This window comes from Caretta caretta, chromosome 11 (assembly GCF_965140235.1).
Source record: "Caretta caretta isolate rCarCar2 chromosome 11, rCarCar1.hap1, whole genome shotgun sequence".
NCBI classification, from domain to species: domain Eukaryota; kingdom Metazoa; phylum Chordata; order Testudines; family Cheloniidae; genus Caretta; species Caretta caretta.
Genome location: NC_134216.1, coordinates 30441081 through 30467517, shown reverse-complemented (window position 1 = coordinate 30467517; position 26437 = coordinate 30441081). Strand labels below are relative to the sequence as shown.

The 26437-nt window shown below is 41.5% G+C and overlaps 1 protein-coding gene and 1 long non-coding RNA gene across 2 annotated transcripts in view; both read left to right on the top strand.

The window, feature by feature from the left end:
- Positions 1 to 2043: 2043 nt before the first annotated feature.
- LOC142068445 (uncharacterized) overlaps positions 2044 to 26437 on the top strand; it is a 34298-nt gene continuing 9904 nt past the window's right edge. The window contains exons 1-2 of the long non-coding RNA XR_012664276.1: positions 2044 to 2140; positions 25612 to 25751. This is a non-coding gene — a long non-coding RNA (uncharacterized LOC142068445). The remainder of the gene's footprint in view (positions 2141 to 25611; positions 25752 to 26437) is intronic.
- Positions 12524 to 18195, top strand: LOC142068489 (uncharacterized). Its single transcript, XM_075117634.1, has 3 exons — positions 12524 to 13174; positions 13763 to 14140; positions 18191 to 18195. Exons 1-3 carry the CDS (start codon positions 12592 to 12594, stop codon positions 18193 to 18195), a joined length of 966 nt encoding a protein of 321 aa, XP_074973735.1. The 5' UTR covers positions 12524 to 12591.

Below are 26437 nucleotides of genomic sequence, written 5' to 3'. Positions count from 1 at the left end.
CAAGGCAAAGTAAGGGCTGGATATTCCAGAGGAAATTGTTTGGGGGGGATAACAGGCTGGTGGTGTCAGGGAGCTTATACCCAGTTAAGTACAAGCAAGTCTGCCTCTTGTTAGAGGTGGGGGGTGGGTGTAAAAGGTGACTCCCAATCCTGGGCACCCTGAGAACCGTCAGAGTTTCTTTGCTCCCTGAGCTCAGAGAGAATTCTGTATTGAAATGACTACAAGCTAGAAGTGCATTTCTGGGTGCAATTATACAAATAAGCAACATGTGAAATGTTCATCCATCTCACAGCTGTTTGATAGTAACACTGCCTGAGCTATAGGGACAGAGCAAACTGAAAGGGTTGAGTGTCTTGAGTCAGAATTATGGTCTGGAAGGCTTTCACCTCCTCTAGCCTTCACACCTGAGAATGTGTGAAACAAAACAATACAGAACAGAACAAGTGTAGTGCTAGGATAATGCCACTCCCTGGTTGCATTGGGAGGCATGTGATTAAGCACCTTCAAATACCTGACACATGGTGATGTTCGGCACCAAATTTTCTTTGTTATGTATTACTGCAATCATTAAATATACAAGTGACATTTTTCTTTTCTTTTTAAAACTGTTTTGGTGTAATGGTTGTTTTATTGCTGCAACTCCAGAGAAACCAATCAGAGACAGAAAATAATAATTAGTATGTCATAGAAAACTCTTTTTCACTGGCTGTACAGTGTATTTGTTTTTTTCCCCCATGGGTTTCTTTCCCTGTATGTTAAGGGCCTCCTTGCTATATGGCCTGTGTTATACAGGAGGGCAGATTAGATGATCACAGTGGCCCCTTTTGGCCTTGGACTCTATGAATATGACAACATAAACATATAATTCCACTTAATAAAGACATCGAATAATATTTTGAAATTAATGTAACCATTTCTCCTCCTTTCTTACATTATTTGGATCTGACCTATATCTCCAGCCCTGTGTCCTTTCATCCCCACTTTGCCATCAATTGAGTCACCTGTGGTTTAAGTTTGAGATGTTAGCTCTGTGTGGTGGGGGTGGAGACGAGGAGGGGGAGGATGTGTGAGAAAGAGAGAGAGTGTACGAGAGAGATTTTGTGCTTGAAAGGACTGTGACTGTGTAGCCAAAGGTTCCCCAAAAGAGGGAAACGGGGCAAATTTTCAAAAAGGAGCAGTTTAAAGCATTTCCTTTGCAAACAGTAAGTAATTTACTAAAAAAAAAAAGACACAGAAAAGTCAGTTGTCCTCTGAAGCATAAGCGCCGACTCCATGGGTGCTTCAGCGGCGTGCAGGAGGTGCTGAGGGGGAAGAGGGAGGAGTGGGGTCAGGAAGAGGTGGGGTGAGGGCGGAGCAGGAAGAGGCAGGGGTGGAGGTAGGGCGGGGTTGGTGATTTGGGGGAAGGGGTGGAGTGGGAGTGGGGCCTGGGGAAAAGCAGCGGTCACACCCCCGCCCCCTCTGGGAACAGAGGAAGTTGGCACTGTTGGGGAAATGTTAAATGATGGAAAATAATCTTGGCTGTAGCCAGCCCTAGGGGAAGACAGGCAGGGCTGTATGAAGCTTCTGGCTAGATGAAAGGACTGCTGGATTTAAAGACCGTTTGTTGTCATCTCGTTCATTCAAATATCCCTGAGGCTATAATAAATATACACATTACATACACTCCTTGCATATATAATATGTATATCTGAAAAGGAGTACTTGTGGCACCTTAGAGACTAACCAATTTATTTGAGCATAAGCTTTCGTGAGCTACAGCTCACTTCATGGGATGCATCCCATGAAGTGAGCTGTAGCTCACGAAAGCTTATGCTCAAATAAATTGGTTAGTCTCTAAGGTGCCACGAGTACTCCTTTTCTTTTTGCGAATACAGACTAACACGGCTGCTACTCTGAAACATGTATATCTGAGTGCCTCTGTGTATAAACGGCACCACCACATTGTATAAATGACTTAGTGAACAATCTGCCATCTTATTACGGAAACCCTTCTACCTCTTCCCTCCTCATTTTTGTTCATTTGTATATTTCTCTTGCTTTTTGCAGTTAAATTTACATCCTGGCACTGTAGCTGCATCAGTGTCTGGACCCCTATGCCAACAGGGAGCCCCACTGAAGTCTATAAAGAATGATATAAAAGGTAACATTTTAATTTAGCATACAAAAGTGAGAAAATCAAAATTAGTATTCATAGTATGATTAAAATATTTGTTGCATTTCTAAATGACTTTATGTCTGACCAGACAATAAATATATATCTTACAGATATAATACAAAACTGAGGTCATGGTCATCTATGATCATTAAAGATTGCAGGACACTTTTTATAAGGGCATGGGTGTTTCTCCCTTGTATCCTAGTCCATTTCAGATGTGTATAATACTAGGGCCCTACCAAATTCACGGCCATGAAAAACACATCACGGACTGTGAAATCTGGTCTTCCCCCATGAAATCTGGTTCTTTGTGTGCTTTTACCCTATACTATACAGATTTCATGGGGGAGTCCAGCATTTCTCAAACTGGAAGTTCTGACCCAAAAGGGAGTTGCGGGGGGGGTCACAAGGTTATTTTAGGGGGGTCGTGCTATTGCCAACCTTACTTCTATGCTGCCTTCAGAGCTGGGCGGCCGGAGAGTGGCGGCTGTTGGCTGGGCGCTCAGCTCTGAAGGCAGCGCCCTGCTAGCAGCAGTGCAGAGGTAAAGGTGCCAGGCCACCCTTCCTTCTGCGCTGCTGCTGGTGGGCTCCCAGCCAGCAGCCACCGCTCTCCAGCTGCCCAGCTCTGAAGGCAGCACCACTGCCAGCAGCTGCACAGAAGTAAGGGCAGCAGTACCGCAACCCCCCTACAATAACCTTGCGACCCTCCGCTCCTTGCCACAACTCCTTTTTGGGTCAAAACTTCTATAATTACAGCACTCTGAAATTTCAGATTTAAGTAGCTGAAATCATGAGATTTATGATTTTTAAAATCCTATGACCATGAAATTGACCAAAATGGACCATGAATTTGGTAGGGCCCGAATAATTACCTAGTAATTATTGCGATTCTGTAACGTGCTGAGCACTTCTTGAAAATGCTAGCACCCTCAACTCACATTGATTCTGAGGGCAGTTAGACCTGCAGAATCAGGTCCTAACTACTGAAGGTAAGTCCATGAACACTGAACAACAGTTTGCCACTGGAAATGGAGAACAAATTCCACATTTGTTTGAAATTTCATGATGAATTTAAGTAGTAAAAATTTAGTTACCCAAGTTTGAATTGGGCTAAGATACAGAGGATGCCAACCTCACTCTTATAAAAAGTGCTATCAGATCTTTAATAACCACTGGCAACCCAGACTTAAAGTATCTGTATAAACTAAAATGTTAATGAGAACAACAGTAATTTGGATTTTCTTAATTTTGTGTGATTTTTCATACATTCTCCTAAAGTGCACAGAGATAGAGACGAGGCTAGTCATTATGTGAAGATGACACAATATTTTTACAATAAGTTATATAGTGCCTTTCATCCTTAAGAATCCCAGAGTACTTGAAAAGATAGGTGTATACATCACTTTTTAAATGCAGTCAACTATAGGGCACAGGGAAAGTGGGTGAGTGGGAAGTGGCACAGCACAATAAGAGGGAGAGGAAACATTCTGGCTAAAACTCAGGGGCAGTCTCCTTCATGGAAGACAGGTGCCAAGAACAGGGTCTTCTTTTTGAGTTCATCTGAAAGACCCTAACACAGTGAACTCTATGGATGAATTGGTCCACTTTTAATAGTTGGAGAACTGTGTCACTCCACCCGAGGGTTTGATCCTGCGCTTCCACAGACACTAGATATTTCAGACTTGATATGTAGACCACTAAGCTATCTCTTATGGCTTTTTACGAGCGCAGAAGCAAACAGGGTTTCTAAATGCTGTCTTAACATTCCCATTGAATCATGTACCAGCATATTAATTCTAGAACATTTTAAATTACAATGTGAGCAAAATCCCTTTTCCCTTGTCAGTGTAACATCCCTTTTAAAAGTATACTTGGTTGCTAGATTTTTGTAATAATTTAGAGCTAATTCTAACAGAATTCAATGAAGTAGCTTAGAGCTACTTAGAATAGTCTTGTTTAGGGACAATCTTACAAAGAAACACATCCATCAGAGAGGCTGCACTCTTCACTGAAGTTAACTGCCATTCCTCATAGATTTTAAATAGAGATTTTTTACCTGTGTTTTCTCTTCCGTATTTTATTTTATACTTCCTTCCCATCATTTCTTTATCCATGCAGTGATCAGCTCTGATATATGATGAGGGTTTTCACTTGAAGAACTGTGCATTTTTAAAATGTCTTCCCTTTATTCTTCCTAGTTCTTACACATGTAATTTCCTCTTTAATTTGACATCATTTAACGGCACATTACACGTCAATGATGTGATCTGTGAATATTTACAATGTTCGTGTCATTTTTATTTTCTAATCCAATTTAAGTAGCTCAGCTTTTTATGACATCATGAATTCTTCAGTCTTTTTAGTCTTTTTGGGGACTAATTATTCCATTAGTTCTTTTAAACTAGCTCAGTGTTGTCAGTCATTTTTTTCCCTTTTGATCGTAAGACCTTTGCTGCCCTCCTTTGCATGTGCAATCAGATCCTTAGGAATATGTGACCAACGTTAATAACTAAAGGCTTCAGTCTTCACATCCCTTCCCTCAAAGAGTTTTTACCATTGAAACAAAATTATAAATAAGTCTTTTACATTTACCAAATTGGATAACTTTTTCTGGCTTGAACTTCTATATCCTTGCAGCAAATTGTGCACTATGCCTGCCTTGAAGTTGTAATGGAAACATAGTTTTGGGGTCTTTGTTTTTGTTTGTTCACTCGTCTGTTAAGAGACAGGGTGAAATCAAAACAAAAAATTCTGAGTATAAACCTCAAAAGAAAAAACATTAGACTTTATTTCACTTGCTACCATATGGTCTGATTCATATGTTGTGACTCATGGTTTGTGCTTATTTTTTAAATCTGGATTTGATATATTGACAGAATGAGTCAGGCTTAACTTGTTAAACAATCCAGGCTTCCCTAACCCTTTCCAAATCCATTTACCTATTAACATCTAAAGAAGGATTAAATGTATAATAAACAATCTTTGACTTCATTCTAGCTAAAATTTCTGGTCTGCCTAAAGGATGAATTTCTCTTTAGCTCCCTTGTTTACTAGAAATGTTTAACATTTCCTCTGTAATGCTAAAGAACTCTGTTGTCTGTTGCTGCCCTCTGTAGTAATGTGGTAGAGACCACAAGATTTTTCATATGCAATAATATTCAAAATCTGTTTATTAACTACTGTAAAGATACTATAAAATTACAATACTAGTGAGTCTAACATCTTAATTTTTCTTCTTTTTTTGGTTTCTTGTATGAATATATAATCTGTGTGAAATAGATCAGATTTACTGAAGTCTATATGAAGTGTCTTCAAATTATTTTTATTTCTCTTTGGTTGAATTCATATTTAGAACACTGTCAAGATAATAGTTCTAGCACACTGAATTGTTTAAAGTAGTGGGAGTATCTCTCTCCCCCCCCCCCCAAAAAAAAACAAAACAGAAAAACACAATAAAAACTCAGGTGATATTTAAAGATCTAGAAAAGGAAAGGATCAGGTTTCTAGATTTCAGAATAGTTTTTTTCCAGAACAAAGGGGGCAAATTCAGTGAAAAATCACAGAGGTTAGTTGTTAGGAGGTTATCCATTTCATTGTCCCACTTCTTCTTAGTAACTTAGATAAAGCAACTTTCTGGTACAGTAGATTACTAAATGTTCCTTGCAGTTTGTGGATAAAAAAGAAATATTAAAAGCCCTGTCTTTTGTATAACACCATAGAAGCGCAGGCAAATTTCTCTTTGGGACAACATTCACTGACAACTACCAGTATTGTATTATAGCACTATGGATAATATAATATGCTGTTGCTGAGAAAATAATTTTAGCAGGAAGAGCCATGTTACTGTAATTACCCTAACTGCCCTTAGTATTCTTTTTTCTTTTGCTAGAAGATTAAACTGTTTAACCTTTAAATAGAGAGCAGTTTATAAGATTTTTATTAAAATTAAGAAATGTGTGATACACAGAAATTGTTAACACATTTCAGTTAATGGAGGAAGGACAAGCTTTACATTACAAGTTGTTTTATAATGAATGTATCATACAATGAACACAAAGACGGCTTTTGGTATGTTGATGGGTGTGGGCTATAGTTTAATTCTTGTATGGAAGAAAATTGCTAGAACTGCAAGAAGCAATTGTTAGATCTGTCCTCTGGCAGGTGTAATATGCTTAATGCTTTGGAACAGTATATTTTAAAAAACTTATGGTGAGGTATTGTGATGTTTGGAATGGAGATGCCTCATTTTGAGTTCTACTCTTGCCTGTGTTCAGTGAGATATTGTGTTTGCACGTGGGGATTAGATTGATCCTATTTTGTGTGTGTGCACACTTGCCATGTGCAATTTCAAAGGTTTCTAAGTGTGTGCATGTATTTTGGGAGGGATCATCACGGCTGGAGAAGCCATGGTTAAGGGAGTTCAAAGGGAGGGGAGCTGATCAATTTTGGTGTTTGACATGATGGGTCATATGGTGATTTAAGCCGATACCACTAAAGCTAGTGAGCCCCAGCATCTAACACTAGAACGGATGTAAAATCCTATCTGTAAGAATAGTCTCATCAACTGCAAGTTCTCTTAAGCCACATCCTCCTGTCTTTTTTCCTGACATCTATATCAAACATTACTGTTTATTTTCTTTGTAATACTTTGGTACTTGAATTTCTATACAAAAATACATTTTTAGTCACTATGTCTCCTGAGTTTATTGTTTTCTCTTCTTTTCCTCCCTCAATCCACTTTTTTTCTTTACTTCCATCTCCATTTTTTACTTAGTCCTTCATTTTCCATATAATTAACTTTATTCTTCCCTCACTCCATCTGAGTTTCCCCTCTGTTCACCAGCTTCTCCATTCTACTCCCTTCTGTATTCTCTCCAGTCTTCCTCTCTGTCCCCTTCTATGCTCCCTCTTCTATCCTTTCATCCTTTTCTCACTCCGTCCCAACTGGTTATGCATTCTCCACTTAACCTTCCTAAATTAACTCTCCGTGTGGCTAACTCTCATGATATTTGGTGTTTTTTCTTAAAGCCCCTGCTCCTGGAGATATGAGAATACATGAGAATCTCAGCTTTCATTTAAAAAAAAATGTTTCTAGTCCTCATGGTTTCAGAAAAAAGCTTGAAAACATCATCTTAGGTTATGTCTATACTACCTGCTGGATCAGTGGGCAGAGATCGATCCAGCGGGGGTTGATTTATCATGTCTAGTCTTGATGCAATAAATCGACCCCCAAGCACTCTCCCATTGACTTCTGTACTCCACCGGCGCGAGAGGCGCAGGCGGAGTCAATGGGGGAGTGTCAGCTGTCGACTCACCGCAGTGAAGACACCGTGGTGAGTAGATCTAAATCGTTAACTTCAGCTATGTTATTCAAGTAGCTGAAATTGTGTAACTTAGATCGATCCCCTCCTCCCTCTTCCAAGTGTAGACCAGGCCTTAAAGGCTCAAAAACAGAAGCAAATGAAAAGAACCAAACTTAAAGACATCTCATGATTTTAAAGCTAATGTCACATTTTTAGTGTGTATGTAGCCTCACTCATGATTTGTTTTATGTTTGAGCAATATCCTCCTTTCCTCTGCCAATTGGAATTCCAAAGGACAGAGGGAAGTTTTGGGTGAGCATGGAAGGAGAGGGATGATGCCTCTTCTATCTCCCACTCTCCCTAAAACTGACAGCAAGAGGTCTCCATCTCCCCCATTCTCCTGGAAAGAAGGGAAAGCTAAAAGGGGAATAGATCTTTGCATAGTGGAAGGAGAGAGGAGACACCTTCCTTATCTTATGTGTTGCTGCTGCTCCCTTGACTCTAGGAAGGCTGCTAGCCTGAGAAAGGCACCAACTTATTCTACTCCCATTTCAGATTCTCCTGCCTGGTGTGTATTCACTTTATAAACTACTGAGAAGGCGGGAGAGAAGGGCAGGGAAGGGAGGCCTCCTGCATTTAGTGTGCAGTTCTACGTTGAACAGTGTGTGTAAAAAATGGTACGATATTCCATAATTGTGATTTCCTGTTGTAACCCAATGTGGAATGCTCTAACGATAAGTAAGGACTACTCCTGTGAGTCAAGATTTGCAGAATTGGCACCATTGTAATTAAATGGGATATAACGGAGACTTCACAATGCCCTTATGATTCAAACACACAGTATAGAGTCTGTGTGGGTTGTGTCAGACGTTCAAGCTCTGTGCTAGCCAGAGCGGGAGCTAAAATCCTCTGTTGGAGCTGCTATCCCATGTGCACCTTAAGATGTCTGCAGACCCTGAGCCTTTCTATGACCAAAGCCTGAGTTGCTATGCACGTCTTAGGATCTGTGTAGCCAGCAAAAGTTTCACAATCAAATTTCTTTATTTTGATGCATGAATTGTTTGATTCAAACTTATTTCATTAAAACTTTAAGCTGATTTAAAATTGTAAATATCTGTCATTTGCTTACTGGCCAAATTCCCACAGAGAACTTCACAGTTTTCTCAAAACCCACTAACTTTACTAAGCATGGAGATACCAAATTATGCATATACTTAGAACGATCCCACCCCAAACAATGGAGAATCTGGGAAGTTGAGTTTATCCATACAACTGTATTTTTGCCTCTTTTCCCTATTGTTCTTCAACTTATTATTTGTACTTTACTAGTGCCTAGAGACCCTAACTAAGATCAGGGTCTTATTGTACTAGATGAACTATAAACATATAATAAGAGACAGTTCCTGCCCTGAGGAGTTTGCAATTTAAACGGACAGAACACATGAAGAGTAGGAGGGAACAGAAGCACAGAGAAGTGACATGACTTGCTTAATGTCATACAGCGGGATAGTGTCAGAGCTGAGATTAGATCCCAGGTATCCTGACTCCCAGACCAGTTCTCTGTCCAGTAGAGAATGCTGCCTCTTGTGTCTTTACACTTTGAAAAGTTATGGAGAACTCATTGCAGAGCAGCGAGTTAGAAATGAGGTGCTAGTTTTTTAAAAATGAAAATGACACCTATCATTTTTGATAAATTTACCTTCAATCCAGAAAATAATTTAACAGTATTACTAGAGAAAATCTGTAAGCAACTAAAGGATAATGAAACTGAGATGAATGAACAGCATGGATCCAAATCATGCCAAATAAATTTAGGATTAAATAAAAATAATTAGTTGCTGAAGAAAGTTGTTTTTAGCAAATCCTTTGAGATGGTAACAATTAAAATCTCACTGAAATTAGATGGGACCTGAACACTGGCACATGGGGAGAAAACTGGTTAATAATAAACAGCATTATACTGAGTTGTGGAAAATGTTTAACACCAAACAAATTGTAAGCTGTTTGGGGCAGGGACCATCTCTTTGTTGTGTGTGTACGGTGCCTAGCAAAAAGGGGCCTCTAGCCACTACTGCAATAGAAATAATACATAACAATTATGTGGAAGAAAGAAAAAAACGCTCAGAAAGTGTCCATTTCTCCACCTATAGAAGTCAATTGGAATTTTGTGGTTGACTTGAGAGGGAGCAGAATCAGGCCAAATCTGTGAGGATGGTACTAATTTGGGAAGTGTGAATACCAGCAAAGAGAGAGTAATAATGGAGAGAGAGCTAGAGTTTGAAAACGTGATGCAATATGGCAAAGATGCAAGCTATTTACATGGGAGAAAAATAAGCAGGCATAGCTATGGAAAAGGAATACTTGAAAAAGCACCTACAGGTGGTGGTGATTGTGAGCTTGCAGTGTAGCCTTCGTGAGGGGATGCGGTAGACGATCTAAATGGATCTTTTTCATTTCTTGTTTTTATGGTTCTGGGAAGATAACACCTGCAACAATTCCTAAGAGATACATAGAATATTACAATCAATTAATTTTTTACATATAATATATAATTATTAGACATATTTTTGCTCAAGTGGAAAAGTCTCTCTTTTGAAGGGAGATTCTAGTATGTTTTGCCAAAAAGTGAATAGCCACTTTGAAGCTACTAGGAAGCTACCTTCTGAAGACTGCTGCTTCTGGAAGCTTGAAAGAGGGCCACAAAATACCCATTTATTTTGCCACTGAACAGGGGAGAGAACCATAGTATAGAGTGAGGTCTTTTTCTAGTTGCTGCTGCTGAATGGAGAAGACTTTGCCACAGAGGGGAAAGAATAGCGATAGTGGGCAGCACCTGTGTTAACTAAGTTACAATTTCAGAATCTTTATTGGTGTTGATGGTACATGAGCCAGAAAGACCTCACTTTAACTCTTCAATCCCAGATTATTTGCTGGGCTGATGGGGAGGGAAACGGGAAGAAACATGTTTTTACATGTAAACTGAGAATATGTGGTCTATAGTCATTTAGATGCAGTATGTGAGGAACCCTATCATGCCATTTTTGCAGACACTGCTTAGTGTAGAAATGCACACTGAATATATGAGGAATTAAAAGAGAAAAAGACTGTAAACATCTTATGCAAGAGCCTATATTCAGAGAGGTTAGTCTACCTCTTGCATTCTAACACCCACCACATCACTGCCCTTCCAACAGAGTTGGTCAAAAAAATCAATACAAGGTTTCACAGTAATTTTACATATTATCACTGTTTTCCTTTAAGTTTGAAAAGTGTTGAAATTTCAGTAATTGAAAATATCAACTAATTCTATAAACCTGAATATTTTGATGAGCGGGAGGTGTCAAAAATTGGATTTTTGACAAAACATTTCAGCAAAATTCAGAAAATTTCAACTAATTCTGTCTTCCATGCTAGTGAAGGTGAAAGGATTGCACACATGGACCTGAAAACTTCACTGCTGTTGTAACTTTACATGACCAAGTACTTCTCTTGACTTCAGTGAAGGTACTTATGGTTGTAAAATTACACATGTGCTTTAAGTCTTTGTAGGATCTGGTCTAACAGTTCATGTTGTTTAATATTTTACTATTTTTTATTTTATATTATTTTATTACAAATGCAGTTATAGAATACTATGGAGTTGTAGAAATCCAGCACTTCATATAAATCAAATTGTATTTATATTATCTGAATATCTATTGGTTTCCAAAGAATACAGGCATTTAATATTCTTTACTATGTACATTTTTGTATGTGTCATTGAACTATGTGTTACTTATCTACCATATATATTTTATTAAATATTTATTTATCAAATATTTATTATTTATTTTATTTTATTTATATTTATTATTCACCAATGTGTGAAAAACAAACCATCTTTCTGCCCCTCTGTGCTTTGTTAGAAAGTCAAATCCCCCAATAGTTAGGCTCCATCATCATCCTTTTAGTCAACAATTCTCTGTATGATATTAGGCTGCCCCTAGGTTTCAGATATATATACCATTCAATACCTAGGTCATATTTTTTTTTTCACTCCTAGTGTAAAGTCGACAGACCCCGGTCATCGTCAGGCAGGATCAAACCTGGGACCTCTGGAGCTTAGTGCATGAGCCTCTACAGCAGGGGTGGGCAAACTACAGCTCACAGGCCGAATCCGGCCCATCAGAGTTTTGGATCCGGCCCTGCCTGCTCTGGCCCCGCACCGCTCAGTCCACACCACATCCCTGCGGCTCCTGGGAGAAGAAGGGGGCAGCTCCCATTGACCAGGAACAGGGCACTCCTGCACTCCACATCCCAACCCTCTGCCCTGAGTCCCCTGCTGCACCCCGCACCCCTCCTGGACCCGAACCCCCTGTCCTGAGTCCCCTGCTGCACCCTGCACCCTTCCTGCACCCCAACCCTCTGCCCTGAGTCCCCTGCCACACGCCACACCCCTCCTGTACCCCAACCCCTGCCACGAGCCCTCTGCTGCACCGCACACCCTCCTGCACCCCACCCCCCTGCCCTGAGCCTCCTGACACACCATGCACCCCTCCTGCACCCCAACCTCCTGCCCTGAGCCCCCTTGTACACCCCACACCCCTCCTGCACCCCAACCCCTTGCCCTGAGCCCCTTCCTGCACACCACACCCTCTCCCGCACCCCAACCCCCTGCCCCAGCTGTACATTCATGGCCCTGCATGCAATTTCCCCACCCAGATGTGGCCCTCGGGTCAAAAAGTTTGCCCACCCCTGCTCTACCGCATGAGCTAAAAGTCAACTGGCTATTACCTTAGCCCTGGTCTACACTAGGACTTTAGGTCGAATTTAGCAGCGTTAAATCGATGTAAACCTGCACCCGTCCACACAATGAAGCCCTTTATTTCGACTTAAAGGGCTCTTAAAATTGATTTCCTTACTCCACCCCTGACAAGTGGATTAGCGCTTAAATCGACGTTGCCGGCTTGAATTTGGGGTACTGTGGACACAATTCGATGGTATTGGCCTCCGGGAGCTATCCCAGAGTGCTCCATTATGACCGCTCTGGACAGCACTCTCAACTCAGATGCACTGGCCAGGTAGACAGGAAAAGAACCGCGAACTTTTGAATCTCATTTCCTGTTTGGCCAGCGTGGCAAGCTGCAGGTGACCATGCAGAGCTCATCAGCACAGGTGACCATGATGGAGTCCCAGAATCGCAAAAGAGCTCCAGCATGGACCGAACGGGAGGTACGGGATCTGATCGCTGTTTGGGGAGAGGAATCCGTGCTATCAGAACTCCGTTCCAGTTTTCGAAATGCCAAAACCTTTGTGAAAATCTCCCAGGGCATAAAGGACAGAGGCCATAACAGGGACCCGAAGCAGTGCCGCGTGAAACTGAAGGAGCTGAGGCAAGCCTACCAGAAAACCAGAGAGGCGAACAGCCGCTCTGGGTCAGAGCCCCAAACATGCCGCTTCTATGATGAGCTGCATGCCATTTTAGGGGGTTCAGCCACCACTACCCCAGCCGTGTTGTTTGACTCCTTCAATGGAGATGGAGGCAATAAGGAAGCAGGTTTTGGGGATGAAGAAGATGATGATGAGGAGGAGGTTGTAGATAGCTCACAGCAAGCAAGCGGAGAAACCGGTTTTCCCGACAGCCAGGAACTGTTTCTCACCCTAGACCTGGAGCCAGTACCCCCCGAACCCACCCAAGGCTGCCTCCTGGACCCAGCAGGCGGAGAAGGGACCTCTGGTGAGTGTACCTTTTAAAATACCATACATGGTTTAAAAGCAAGCATGTGAAAGGATTACTTTGCCCTGGCATTTGCGGTTCTCCTAGATGTAGTCCTAAAGCCTTTGCAAAAGGTTTCTGGGGAGGGCAGCCTTATTGCGTCCTTCATGGTAGGACACTTTACCACTCCAGGCCAGTAACACGTACTCGGGAATCATTGTAGAACAAAGCATTGCAGTGTATGTTTGCTGGCATTCAAACAACATCCGTTCTTTATCTCTCTGTGTTATCCTCAGGAGAGTGAGATATAATTCATGGTCACCTGGTTGAAATAGAGTGCTTTTCTTCAGGGGACACTCAGAGGAGCCCATTCCTGCTGGGCTGTTTGCCTGTGGCTAAACAGAAATGTTCCCCGCTGTTAGCCACAGGGAGGGGGGAAGGTTGAGGGGGTAGTCACGCGGTGGGAGGAGGCAAAATGCGACCTTGTAACGAAAGCACATGTGCTATGTATGTAATGTTAACAGCAAGGTTTACCCTGAAAGAGTGTAGCCACTGTTTTATAAAATGTGTCTTTTTAAATACCGCTGTCCCTTTTTTTTTCTCCACCAGCTGCATGTGTTTCAATGATCACAGGATCTTCTCCTTCCCAGAGGCTAATGAAGCTTAGAAAGAAAAAAAAACGCACTCGCGATGAAATGTTCTCCGAGCTCATGCTGTCCTCCCACACTGACAGAGCACAGACGAATGCGTGGAGGCAAATAATGTCAGAGTGCAGGAAAGCACAAAATGACCGGGAGGAGAGGTGGCGGGCTGAAGAGAGTAAGTGGCGGGCTGAAGACAGGGCTGAAGCTCAAATGTGGCGGCAGCGTGATGAGAGGAGGCAGGATTCAATGCTGAGGCTGCTGCAGGACCAAACCAGTATGCTCCAGTGTATGGTTGAGCTGCAGCAAAGGCAGCTGGAGCACAGACTGCCACTGCTGTCCCTCTGTAACCAATCGCCCTCCTCCCCAAGTTCCATAGCCTCCACACCCAGACGCCCAAGAACGCGGTGGGGGGGCCTCCGGCCAACCAGCCACTCCACCACAGAGGATTGCCCAAAAAAAAGAAGGCTGTCATTCAATAAATTTTAAAGTTGTAAACTTTTAAAGTGCTGTGCTTAAAGTGCTGTGTGGCATTTTCCTTCCCTCCTCCACCACCCCTCCTGGGCTACCTTGGTAGCCATCCCCCTATTTGTGTGATGAATGAATAAAGAATGCATGAATGTGAAGCAACAATGACTTTATTGCCTCTGCAAGCGGTGATTGAAGGGAGGAGGGGCGGGTGGTTAGCTTACAGGGAAGTGGAGTGAACCAAGGGGCGGGGGGTTTCATCAAGGAGAAACAAACAGAACTTTCACACCGTAGCCTGGCCAGTCATGAAACTGGTTTTCAAAGCTTCTCTGATGCGTACCGCGCCCTCTTGTGCTCTTCTAACCGCCCTGGTGTCTGGCTGCGCGTAACCAGCAGCCAGGCGATTTGCCTCAACCTCCCACCCCGCCATAAACGTCTCCCCCTTACTCTCACAGATGTTGTGGAGCACGCAGCAAGCAGTAATAACAGTGGGAATATTGGTTTCGCTGAGGTCTAAGCGAGTCAGTAAACTGCGCCAGCGCGCCTTTAAACGTCCAAATGCACATTCTACCACCATTCTGCACTTGCTCAGTCTGTAGTTGAGCAGCTCCTGACTACTGTCCAGGCTGCCTGTGTACGGCTTCATGAGCCATGGCATTAAGGGGTAGGCTGGGTCCCCAAGGATACATATAGGCATTTCAACATCCCCAACAGTTATTGTCTGGGAATAAAGTCCCTTCCTGCAGCTTTTGAAACAGACCAGAGTTCCTGAAGATGCGAGCATCATGCACCTTTCCCGGCCATCCCACGTTGATGTTGGTGAAACGTCCCTTGTGATCCACCAGAGCTTGCAGCACTATCGAAAAGTACCCCTTGCGGTTTATGTACTCGGCGGCTTGGTGCTCCGGTGCCAAGATAGGGATATGGGTTCCATCTATAGCCCCACCACAGTTAGGGAATCCCATTGCAGCAAAGCCATCCACTATGACCTGCACATTTCCCAGGGTCACTACCCTTGATATCAGCAGATCTTTGATTGCGTGGGCTACTTGCATCACAGCAGCCCCCACAGTAGATTTGCCCACTCCAAATTGATTCCCAACTGACCGGTAGCTGTCTGGCGTTGCAAGCTTCCACAGGGCTATCGCCACTCACTTCTCAACTGTGAGGGCTGCTCTCATCTTGGTATTCATGCGCCTCAGGCAGGGGAAAGCAAGTCACAAAGTTCCATGAAAGTGCCCTTACGCATGCAAAAGTTTCGCAGCCACTGGGAATCGTCCCAGACCTGCAACACTATGCGGTCCCACCAGTCTGTGCTTGTTTCCCGAGCCCAGAATCGGCGTTCCACAGCATGAACCTGCCCCATTAGCACCATGATGCATGCATTGGCAGGGCCCATGCTTTCAGAGAAATCTGTGTCCATGTCCTGATCACTCACATGACCGCGCTGACGTTGCCTCCTCGCCCGGTATCGCTTTGCCAGGTTCTGGTGCTGCATATACTGCTGGATAATGTGTGTGGTGTTTAATGTGCTCCTAATTGCCAAAGTGAGTTGAGCGGCCTCCATGCTTGCCTTGGTATGGCGTCCGCACAGAAAAAAGGCGCGGAACGATTGTCTGCCATTGCTCTGATGGAGGGAGGGGCGACTGATGACACGGCTTACAGGGTTGGCTTCAGGGAGCTAAAATCAACAAAGGGGGTGCCTGTACATCAAGGAGTATTTCAGGCAGGACTTCACAGAGGGTTCCAATAAGAAATGGTGCACCTAAGTTATCGTTCTTATTGGAACAAGGAGGTTAGCCTGGCCTCTGATTGATACATGGCTAGATTTACCTCGCTGCACCTTCTCTGTGAGTGACTGCAGTGTGATCTAGAGGAATGAGTCCCCTAGACAGGGGAGGAGGCAAATGAGTACAAAACAAATCTGGTCTATTTCTTGTTCTGACCCACTCCATCTATCTTTTACATCTTTGGCTGGCAGCAGACGGTGCAGAAGGACTGCATGCCATCCACATCTCATGGCTGCTCGGCAGAAGATGGTACAGTACGACTGCTAGCCATCCTCATCTCTTGCCTGCCTGGCAGAAGATGGTACAGTACGACTGCTAGCAGTCCGTATCGCCTGCCCGCTCACCATAAGACGGTTCAATAGGACTGACTGCAGGACTAAAGAGAATGACCTGGTCAAGTCACTCCAAATTTAGTCCCTGCACCCATGTCTGCCCAGGCGCTCCCAGCCGACGTGGCCAGGAGCACCTCGGACATGACGATGACGGCTACCAGTCGTACTGTACCGTCTGCTGACATAGGGTGACGGTTACCTGAGCGGGCTCCATGCTTGCAGTGGTATGGCGTCTGCACAGGTAACTCAGGAAAAAAGGCGCGAAATGATTGTCTGCCCTTGCTTTCACGGAGGGAGGGAGGGAATGGGGGCCTGACGATATGTACCCAGAACCACCCGCGACAATGTTTTAGCCCCATCAGGCATTGGGATCTCAACCCAGAATTCCAATGGGCAGCGGAGACTGCGGGAACTGTGGGATAGCTACCCACAGTGCAACGCTCCGGAAGTCGACTCTAGCCTCGGTACTGTGGAAGCGCTCCGCCGAGTTAATGCACTTAATGCACTTAGAGCATTTTCTGTGGGGACACACACACTCGAATATATAAAACCGATTTCTAAAAAACCGACTTCTATAAATTCGACCTTATTCCGTAGTGTAGACATACCCTAAGGCTGTACAGCAGATTCATTTAACTCTCTCTCAGGGGTCTCAATGCCACTAGATGGGATAAAACACTGCACCCGGGAGGAGTGTGGGTCACACTAGCACCGGTGCAAAGAAGGACACGTGGTGCCTTACTCCCCCAACTCCCTTTCTGCCCCTGCACAAAAGCAACAGTATGTCTTGTGCTTGGGGGAGTGCAAGAACAGCTTCCTCCTAGCAGTCAAGGAGGTGCAAATTACCTCAAAAGAAAGGGGGGAGGGACAGACAGAAGACAGATCCATGCCTTCTGCTCATATACCAGTCCATATGTCAGAAGTGGCTTGGGCACTCAGGAGGTGTGGGCTGTACCAGCCAAAGAAAAAGTGCCATGTGTACGCTCTGTCTGCCTGCTGGGTAGCTGCGGGGGGGCGGATGGTGTGCATTTTGATGCACAGTCTCCCTAGGAGCTCTGCCTGGGCCAACTGAATACCCCACTGCTCCCAACTCAGGACATGTAAAATTTGCAGTCTGGCCTTATATATTGATACACTGGTAGCACTCCAATAGTTGAAAAGCTTAAGATGGAGTTGTAACGACAAGGATACAGTCGCAAGAATAGGGGACTCATGCAGCATTTTAAAATGTATACTTTGAAGATAATCACACTTTGAGTGATTTAATCATTTATGACCGACAAGATTTATTATTTTCTTTTCTAATTAAATAAATCCTTTACCATCTGGTCTGTGTGCAGGGTGCAGGGTTATAAAATAGTCTTGAAAGTTTTAAGTACATTTCATTGCAGTTTTCCTCAACTATAAAATGTATCAAATCAACAGATTCAACACTTTCAGCTTCAGGAAACGCTTGAATCTCAGAAAAGCATATAATTGAGCGTACCTGTGGTATTGGACAATGTCTAATCAGTCATCTGTATAGGTGGGTAGTGTCAAGTGCCATTCATCTGTTTCCCCTGAGATCTCTGGAAACAAGAAGGAGGGGTAGTGGTAAGACAAAGATATATAACCATGTTGACCACTGAAGTACATGGTTAACAGCTTAATTATCTGGGTTCAGCTATCAGTCAGAAACAAACCTGTATAATTTAGACATACTTTATAATTTACTATAGAAATGGCATAATGATAAGGACAGTGTTGCTAGAATTAGAATCTGCATTAGTGTGTTTAATTCAATTTTTCTAATTATATTTCTAATAGCTTAAATATGTGCACTGATAAAATGGTTAGCCACCTGCATTTAAATGCCACCTGATGCGTTTATTTTGGAACAGTAGCAGATTGATATAATTTGAGCTCAAGTTCCTCTGAAAATTTATCTATTAATGGGTATTAAATTATTCTTTGTGTCTGTATTGCACATGATAGACCTACTATCATTGTGGGAATCACTGTTAAATGTTTTAAATCTGAAAACACCTATCGTATTTTTGAACTCCATTTAAGGGGTCTATTTAATTAAAAATTTAAAGTTGCATTGACATTTTTCGATGGAGCTTTTATGCTGGAATAGTGCATTAAAAAAATCCATTAAATTTAAATGTTTGCATAGCGTATGTGGGGAAGGTTAGGTGAGTATGCAGTATATGTACAGGGTATGTAAAAATCCATCAGTATTTTTATTATAGTGTAATTTTCATATGATATTTCATAGGTATCATCTTACTGTTGATTTATCACATAACCTTAATAGCAAACAGTATAGATAACTGTAAGTTGCAACTTTGATAATATCTGCTTGTTTTCAAATATTTAGAACTTTCTGAAGAATTTCCTTTTTCAGCTAAAATTTTATACATTTGGGGTTTTATGCTTTGCGGTTTACTTTGCATCATTCAAAAATGGTTTGGAAACAATATGAAAAAACCCTCTTCTTTGAACACAGGTAAATGAAAATTGGCTTAATTTTTAAAAGTTGATGCTTTCTGAGTAGCTAATCACATGAGGACATGTTTCCAGACCAGTTTGCAGTAAGAAATATGTGAAAAATAAAATGATTTTAAAAAACATTTTTTTAAAATCAAACTGACTAAATTTCATGAATTCAGACCTATGCTATTATTTACGGAGCTACAAAAAACATAAATCCATAAAATAAATGTTAGATAGATGTTTATTTGGGCTGCCATCTTACAGTGTATTTCCAGAGTCACATGTGTGTTTTGACCATACAGCAGTGAAAGTACACAGTGAATGCAACAGTGTTTATCTTTTTTCTTTGAAACAAAGAGAAATTAAGTGTAAAACTCAGACTAATGTAATATTTATTACAATTTTAAACACTCAAAAATCAGGAAAAGATAAAAATAGGGTTTTCATAGGAACCTTAACTTTCCCAAATTTTTCCCTCGTTTATGTTATTTCAGTCACTCAGATTATACAGATTTCATTGTACAAAGTTTTCCCTCCTTTATGTCATTTTAGTCACTGCGAGTGTACAGATTTCATTTTGTCCAGGGACTATTTTTGGATTACTTTTCTAGTTATGCTGTTAAATATATATTTTACCCTTAATTCACAGTGGGTGGGATTTTCAGAAGTATTTCAGAGTAACAGCCGTGTTAGTCTGTATTCGCAAAAAGAAATGGAGTACTTGTGGCACCTTAGAGACTAACCAATTTATATGAGCATGAGCTTTCAGGAGCTACAGCTCACTTCATCAGATGCATACTGTGGAAAGTGTAGAAGATCTTTTTATACACACAAAGCATGAAAAAATACCTTCCCCCGCCCCACTCTCCTGTTGGTAATAGCTTATCTAAAGTGACCACTCTCCTTACAATGTGTATGATAATCAAGGTTCCTGGGTTAGTGGTTCTGTTGTGTGGTATGTTGTTGCTGGTGAGTATAATTTGGGGACAATGTATACCTTCAAATCAGCGGCACTGCTATGGGTACCCGCATGGCCCCACAGTATGCCAACATTTTTATGGCTGACTTAGAACAACACTTCCTCAGCTCTCGTCCCCTAACTCCTCTACTCTACTTGCGTTATATTGATGACATCTTCATCATCTGGACCCCTGGAAAAGAAGCCCTTGAGGAATTCCACCATGATTTCAACAATTTCCATCCCACCATCAACCTCAGCCTGGTCCAGTCCACTTTAGATAAGCTATTACCAACAGGAGAGTGGGTTTGTGTGTGTGTGTGTGTGGGGGGGGGAGACCTGAATTTGTGCTGGAGATGGCCCAACTTGATTATCATACACATTGTAAGGAGAGTGATCACTTTAGATAAGCTATTACCAGCAGGAGAGTGGGGTGGGGGGAGGTATTTTTTCATGCTTTGTGTGTATAAAAAGATCTTCTGCAGTTTCCACAGTATGCATCCGATGAAGTGAGCTGTAGCTCACGAAAGCTCATGCTCAAATAAATTGGTTGGTCTCTAAGGTGCCACAAGTACTCCTTTTCTTTTTTCAGAAGTATTTATCGTTGGCCTAAACTCTACTCCTAGTGAAGACAGGGGTAAAACTCCCATTAACTTTCTGGGAACAGAGTTAGCCTAATGCTTAGTGCTTTTGAAAATTCCAGAATTTTAAATTTAATTTTTAAAAATGCAGACGTAAAACCTATAAGTGCTTGCAGTTAGATAGCCTCAGTATTTGTAGCATTGACTGCACTATCAAGAGTAAATATAGGAAACAAAAAAAAAATACTGCCAGAGCTTGAGTAACCTCTTAACAGCTATAAATAACTCTTTATTTTAAGAGAAACTAGCAAATTTTTAAGGGCCACCACTGTGAGGGTTCTATAATGTGTATTGGTACAGATCTATGGTTTGCAGTAGCTTTTGGTGTATAAATAACTTAGGTCAGTATGATTGTTAAATAACATCTTGAGCTTGAATAATAGTGGACAGCAAGATAAAGAAGCATGAACTGATGGATGATGGTATGAACCTAGAATGTTTGAGGGACTGTGTAATACTGTGAATAAAATATGTTCAGTCAATCAAGAGGCATCATGGGAAAATAAGTGACTAAGGATATGTCTACATTGCAAAAAAATACATGTAGCAGCATGTCTCAGAACCAGGTCAACTGACTCGGGCTTGCGGAGGTTGTGCTGTGGGGCTAAAATAGCAGTGTAGACATTCAGGCTTGGGCTGGAGCCCAGGCTCTGAGTCCCACCTCTTTTAAGGGCTACGTTCTTCATACTAATGTTAATAGGAAGCAGGACTCTCCCAATCTGACGTACTAATGATTGGTTGACGTACTTTATATGTAAAGAAAAGTGCACTAGGGGGATAAAAGTATATGGCTAAAGTGTCTATGCGTGTGTGTTGTATTCCCACTAGTTTACTTTGTTAGATCCTAAACAATATAAAACTAAGTCATTAGACACATTCCACAGTCCTTTGTAAAAACTGTCATGCCTGCTTGTTAAAAGATCCTATTTCTGCACATCCTTGACAAACACTTTTATAATGCTTTATTATAATAGGCATCTTGAAGACAAGTGAGATGTGCAAGTACAAGAAAATGAAATCAGTATTTAATTACTAAATTTTCTACCTCTAAAATAAAAAAGCTTAAATAATTCAGTTTGATTTGGTCTAATTAGCCTGATTTCCTAGTATTTAGCCCTAATTATGTGATACATAAGCCCTAATTATGTGGTACGTATACAGTGTGCTCTCTAAAGTTAAAGATCAGAACGGATACTGTCTTAAATGATAAACTATGTTAAATTATTAATTATAATTAATCTTACAAAATAGGCATAATTAGCTTAAGTACTTCAGATATTATACTTAACACATTACACATTATATGAAAGGTTTGAACATTTTAAAAATACTGTACCAAAAGGAGGATATTGGTAAGTGCTATGATTTTATTGAGTATAGCTTAACTGATGTCTCACTGTTGTCAAAACATATCTGGCCTTCATTGCTGTAAAGGTATGTTTGTTTTAACTTGTTAAATGCCATACCCCATGTGACTTGATGAGTATGGCTTAACCATTTTTACTTTTATCAGTTTTTCTTCTTAATATACTACAGTGTATAAGTCATTAGAGATTTTTTGTTGTATTCATTAAGGTCATTTTAGATTTGATTGCATCTAGCTGATACAATGAGTGCACCTAGAACTGAGCACTCTAAATATGTTTTTACTGTAACAAAATTGTCGTCATTTGATATTTAAGATTTAGGTTTGGTTCTAAATTAAGAAATCCTGAACTTACCAAAGCCCAAATGCTCTCTGTTTCTACTGCTTTGAACGAAGGCACATTCTGTGTGTACAACAATTTCTGCCAACAGAATATAGTTTGCTAATAGACCAACTTTTTAATTTTCTGCAATGAATGATATTGTGGAAGGGAAACGGATAAAACATCCATTTACTTAAAGCACATTCATAGGATGGAAGTGAGCAGGTTGAGGAACAGGAATATGTCTTATTGCTTCGTTGTTGTCTCAGTTTATGTTAATATGTGTCCCTGGCAGAATATGAGGAAAAAATCATTTTAAAAATATAGTATTTTCAGCTTTCAGCTTTTTGTCTCTTCAACTATTTGTCTGAAAAATAGCACAATTTTCAGAAACGTCATGAAATGGCTAGGTGGTACAGCCTTAAAGTATATTTTCACCTGGTCCACATATTACCTAATTAAACTCATACGTTTGGTGGTCTCAGTCTTCTGTAGGGTGGCCAACTTTCTAATTTGTGAAAACTGGACACTGAGAGCTGGAACCTCACACGGCCCCTTACTTCGCCTCTTCCCCCTAAGGCCCCACCCCTGCTCCACTTCTTCCTCCTAAGGCCCCGACTGCTCCTCTTCCCACCACATCACTCGCTGCTCTCTCCACCTCCCTCCCCACCACCACCTAAGCAGGGCTCTGGGAGTGGAGGGGTGACTGGGGCAGGACCCTGGTGGCAGGGCACAAAGGAGACTGAGAGGGGGGGCCCGGCTGTGAGTCTGGCCACCAGCCCCACTCCTCAAATACCTCATGTACTTCAGGATCCCGCCCCCTGGACACCAGCCACTGGTACCTCTCTTCACCAGAGCTGGCAAGTTCCTGACTGCTCCTCCAGCTCCAGCAGCAGCTGCTATTCCCGCCTTCCCAGCAGTGGAACAGCAGCCAATTGTGGTTAGTTACTCAGGTAACCAGACTTTTGGTGTCAGGTCCACTTTTCAACCAGACTTTCCAGTTGAAAACTGGATACCTGGCAACCCTAGTCTACTGCTCAGTGGATATTTGAACACAGCAGAAAACCACTGGTACCTGTCAGTCTCTGTGAAGGAGATGCTGAGGCCTGGAATAATGGTGTTGAAGAATAGGATTCAGGTGTATATGCAGAAGTGCAAGTGTCTTGTACTACAGTTTGTCTATGTTTTGCCAGGTTCTAAAACTAAATATTTAACCTTTTAATTACTGCAGGACTAAGTTTGTGTCTTTGCAAGCAGTTTTAACATGCTGTCTGTTGAAAGCAGTAGAAATCTACTGAATGTCCATATGCATTGGGGTGAAATTCTGGCCTGACTGAAGTCAGTGGGAATTTTGCAATGGACTTCAATGGAGCGAGTATTTCATCTCAGATGTGTTGTAGCATTCAGCTGCTTTAAACAGATGTTGAGTAAAACTTAGTTGAAATACAGGCAGGAGTGAAGAGGTTAAATGGTGTTTTGTGTCTGTGAGGAATACCTCTTAGCAATTTGTGTTTTTCTTAGCTTAAAGAAGATACAAACAAAATTAATAAGGTATACATGTTGTTCCTTTGGAACATGCACTTTAAAGAGATGAAGTGTAGCAGAGAGTTTGCAAAGTTAGGCTGAAATTATTGTGAGATTTCTTGTGCTTCATGCTTCTGATTAAAGAGGAAGTCTCTGCCCCCAAAAGCTCACTATCTAAATGTATAGACAATAGGTAGGTAAAACATATGGGAAAAGTGCAAGGAAACAATGAATACTGATCAGCATGAAAAACAATGGTCATGGCACAGCAGCTGCTCACCATTGTCAAGTTTTTGTAGGCATCACAAATAAGGGGCAGTATGGGATGGCGCATATTTGTTAGAAAAAAATTTAACATGAGCAATCAAGATTGACATTATTTGAAGGGGGTCAGGATTCAATATCTCAATACCGTATAAGAGATAGTTAGGGTAGGGATAGGCCATGAAATGTCTCAGATGTGAAGATGGATAGTCTGTGTGTGATGCAGTGGAGAAGGTGGGAGAGAGGGTCAAGTATGAGATGACACTCACTCAGATTACATGCCTGAATGGCAGGGAGGGTGATGACTGAGAAAGTAATGTGGGGGTAGGCCTTAAGGGCAGAAATTGAGAGCTCCATTTGGGCATGTTTAGCTCATGTGAGTAGGCGTTAGCCTCACAAGTAGACCCACTGGAGGTTAAAACCAAAAAGTTCAGGTATTTAAAAACAAAGAGACCGCACTCCAAGGCTTCAGTCTTGCAATGAGTTCTGCATGGACAGAACTTTCATTGGGACTTCACATAGATGCAGATGTGTGTCTGTGTGGAGCTCTTTGGAGAACTGGGACCAAAATTATTAATACTTCTAGGCTTCCCAGTGTGTCCTGTGTTGTTTGTTTCTGACTATACAGTAAATTTTTTGGAGCAGGAAACATCTTATGTCTTTGCAGATGTTAAATAAAAATTTCTGGGTAGGGTTTTACCACAGAACTTATATAATGCTAAGGCTGACAGAAAACAATAATAACATTTTGAGCTCTTTTAGAGTGGTAGCCATGTTAGTCAGTATCAGCAAAAAGAATGAGGAGTACACCAGACCCTCGCTAGAACACGGGGTTCGGGATCCATGCACGGTACCGTGTTGCCATGGATCCCAATTTAAATATTTAAATTTGGGATCCATCGCCGCAACCGTGCTATATGCGAATCCACGCTATAGCGATGCATGCTCTAGCGAGGGTCCGCTGTACTTGTGGCACCTTAGAGACTAACAAATTTATTTGGGCATAAGCTTTTGTGGACTAAAGCCCACTCCATCAGATGCCTGCAGTGGAAAATACAGTAGGAAGATATATATATATACACAGAGAACATGAAAAAATGGGTGTTGCCATACCAACTCTAACAAGACTAATCAATTAAGATGGGCTGTTATCAGCAGGAGAAAATAAAACTTTTGTAGTGATAATCAGGATGTCCCATTTCAAACAATTGACAAAAAGGTGTGAGTAACAGTAGGGGAAAAATTAGCATGGGGAAATAGTTTTTACTTTGTGTAATGACCCATCCACTCCCAGTCTTTATTCAAGCCTAATTTAATGCTGTCCAGTTTGCAAATTAATTCCAGTTCTGCAGTTTCTCACTGGAGTCGGTTTTTGAAGAATTTTTGTTGAAGAATTGTGACTTTTAGGTCTGCAATTGAATGACCAGGGAGGTTGAAGTGTTCTCTGACTGGTTTTTGAATGTTATAATTCTAGATCTACCAATGTGATATATGCCATCATGTGCCAGCAATGCCCCTCTGCCATGTACACTGGCCAAACTGGACAGTCTCTTCGTAAAAGAATAAATGGACACAAATCAGACGTCAAGAATTATAACATTCAAAAACCAGTCGGACTGGTTTATTATTTATTTATTTCACAAAGAATAAATCTTTCCTTTACTTTGTCTTTAGAAACTAACTTGAAGATGTTAGAAGATTAAATTGATTTAGTTGCTAGTTGGGTTCCCAAACCTCCTAGTTCGTGCAGTGCAAACAGTAGCATTAAGCATATCACCATACCCGGATTATGGAAATACCATAGCTCATGCACAGTGAGTAAACATTGAATCATTTTATACATGTTCAGTTTCTAGTTAAGTTCTCAACCAAACTCTTTTTTCTTTTTATTGTACTGGTGGCCTTCTATCTCTGCTCCACGCCACACTTGCTGTTTTCTCACCTTGTAGTGATTGTACGTTTGCATAATGGAACAAACATCTTAGATGATATTGTCTTCAAATATTACATGGAAACATAGGATTTGCTATTCTGGAACAGACTATAGGTCCATCTAGCCCTAAATCCTGCATCTAGCAGTAGCCAGTAACTGACACTTCTTAGCACCATGTTGCTTCTACCGCCAGTTGTGCAATGCCATTCTATTATGGACAAGGAGGAGGGAAAGAAAATGAAATGCTTTCCAGGTATATGCAATAATCACCTCAGTTATTTTATTTCCTGTTTTCTGGGTGATGTTTTGACACAAAATAGATTTTTTTATCTAATTAAACAGTTCTTACAGTGAATGTTTGATCTGCTGGGGGCTCTGATGGCCAACTGTGACCAAGTGGCTCTTCCTATTTTTCACTACTTTCATGTATACATTAAAATTAATAGTTTATTTGAACTGGAAAAAATGCCTCTCCTGGGCTCTCATCAGTTCAACCCTTGTGTATACATTGTGTTATCAGGTAGGTGTAGTGTGCATGAGATAAAGAGATAAGGACTTTTATATGTA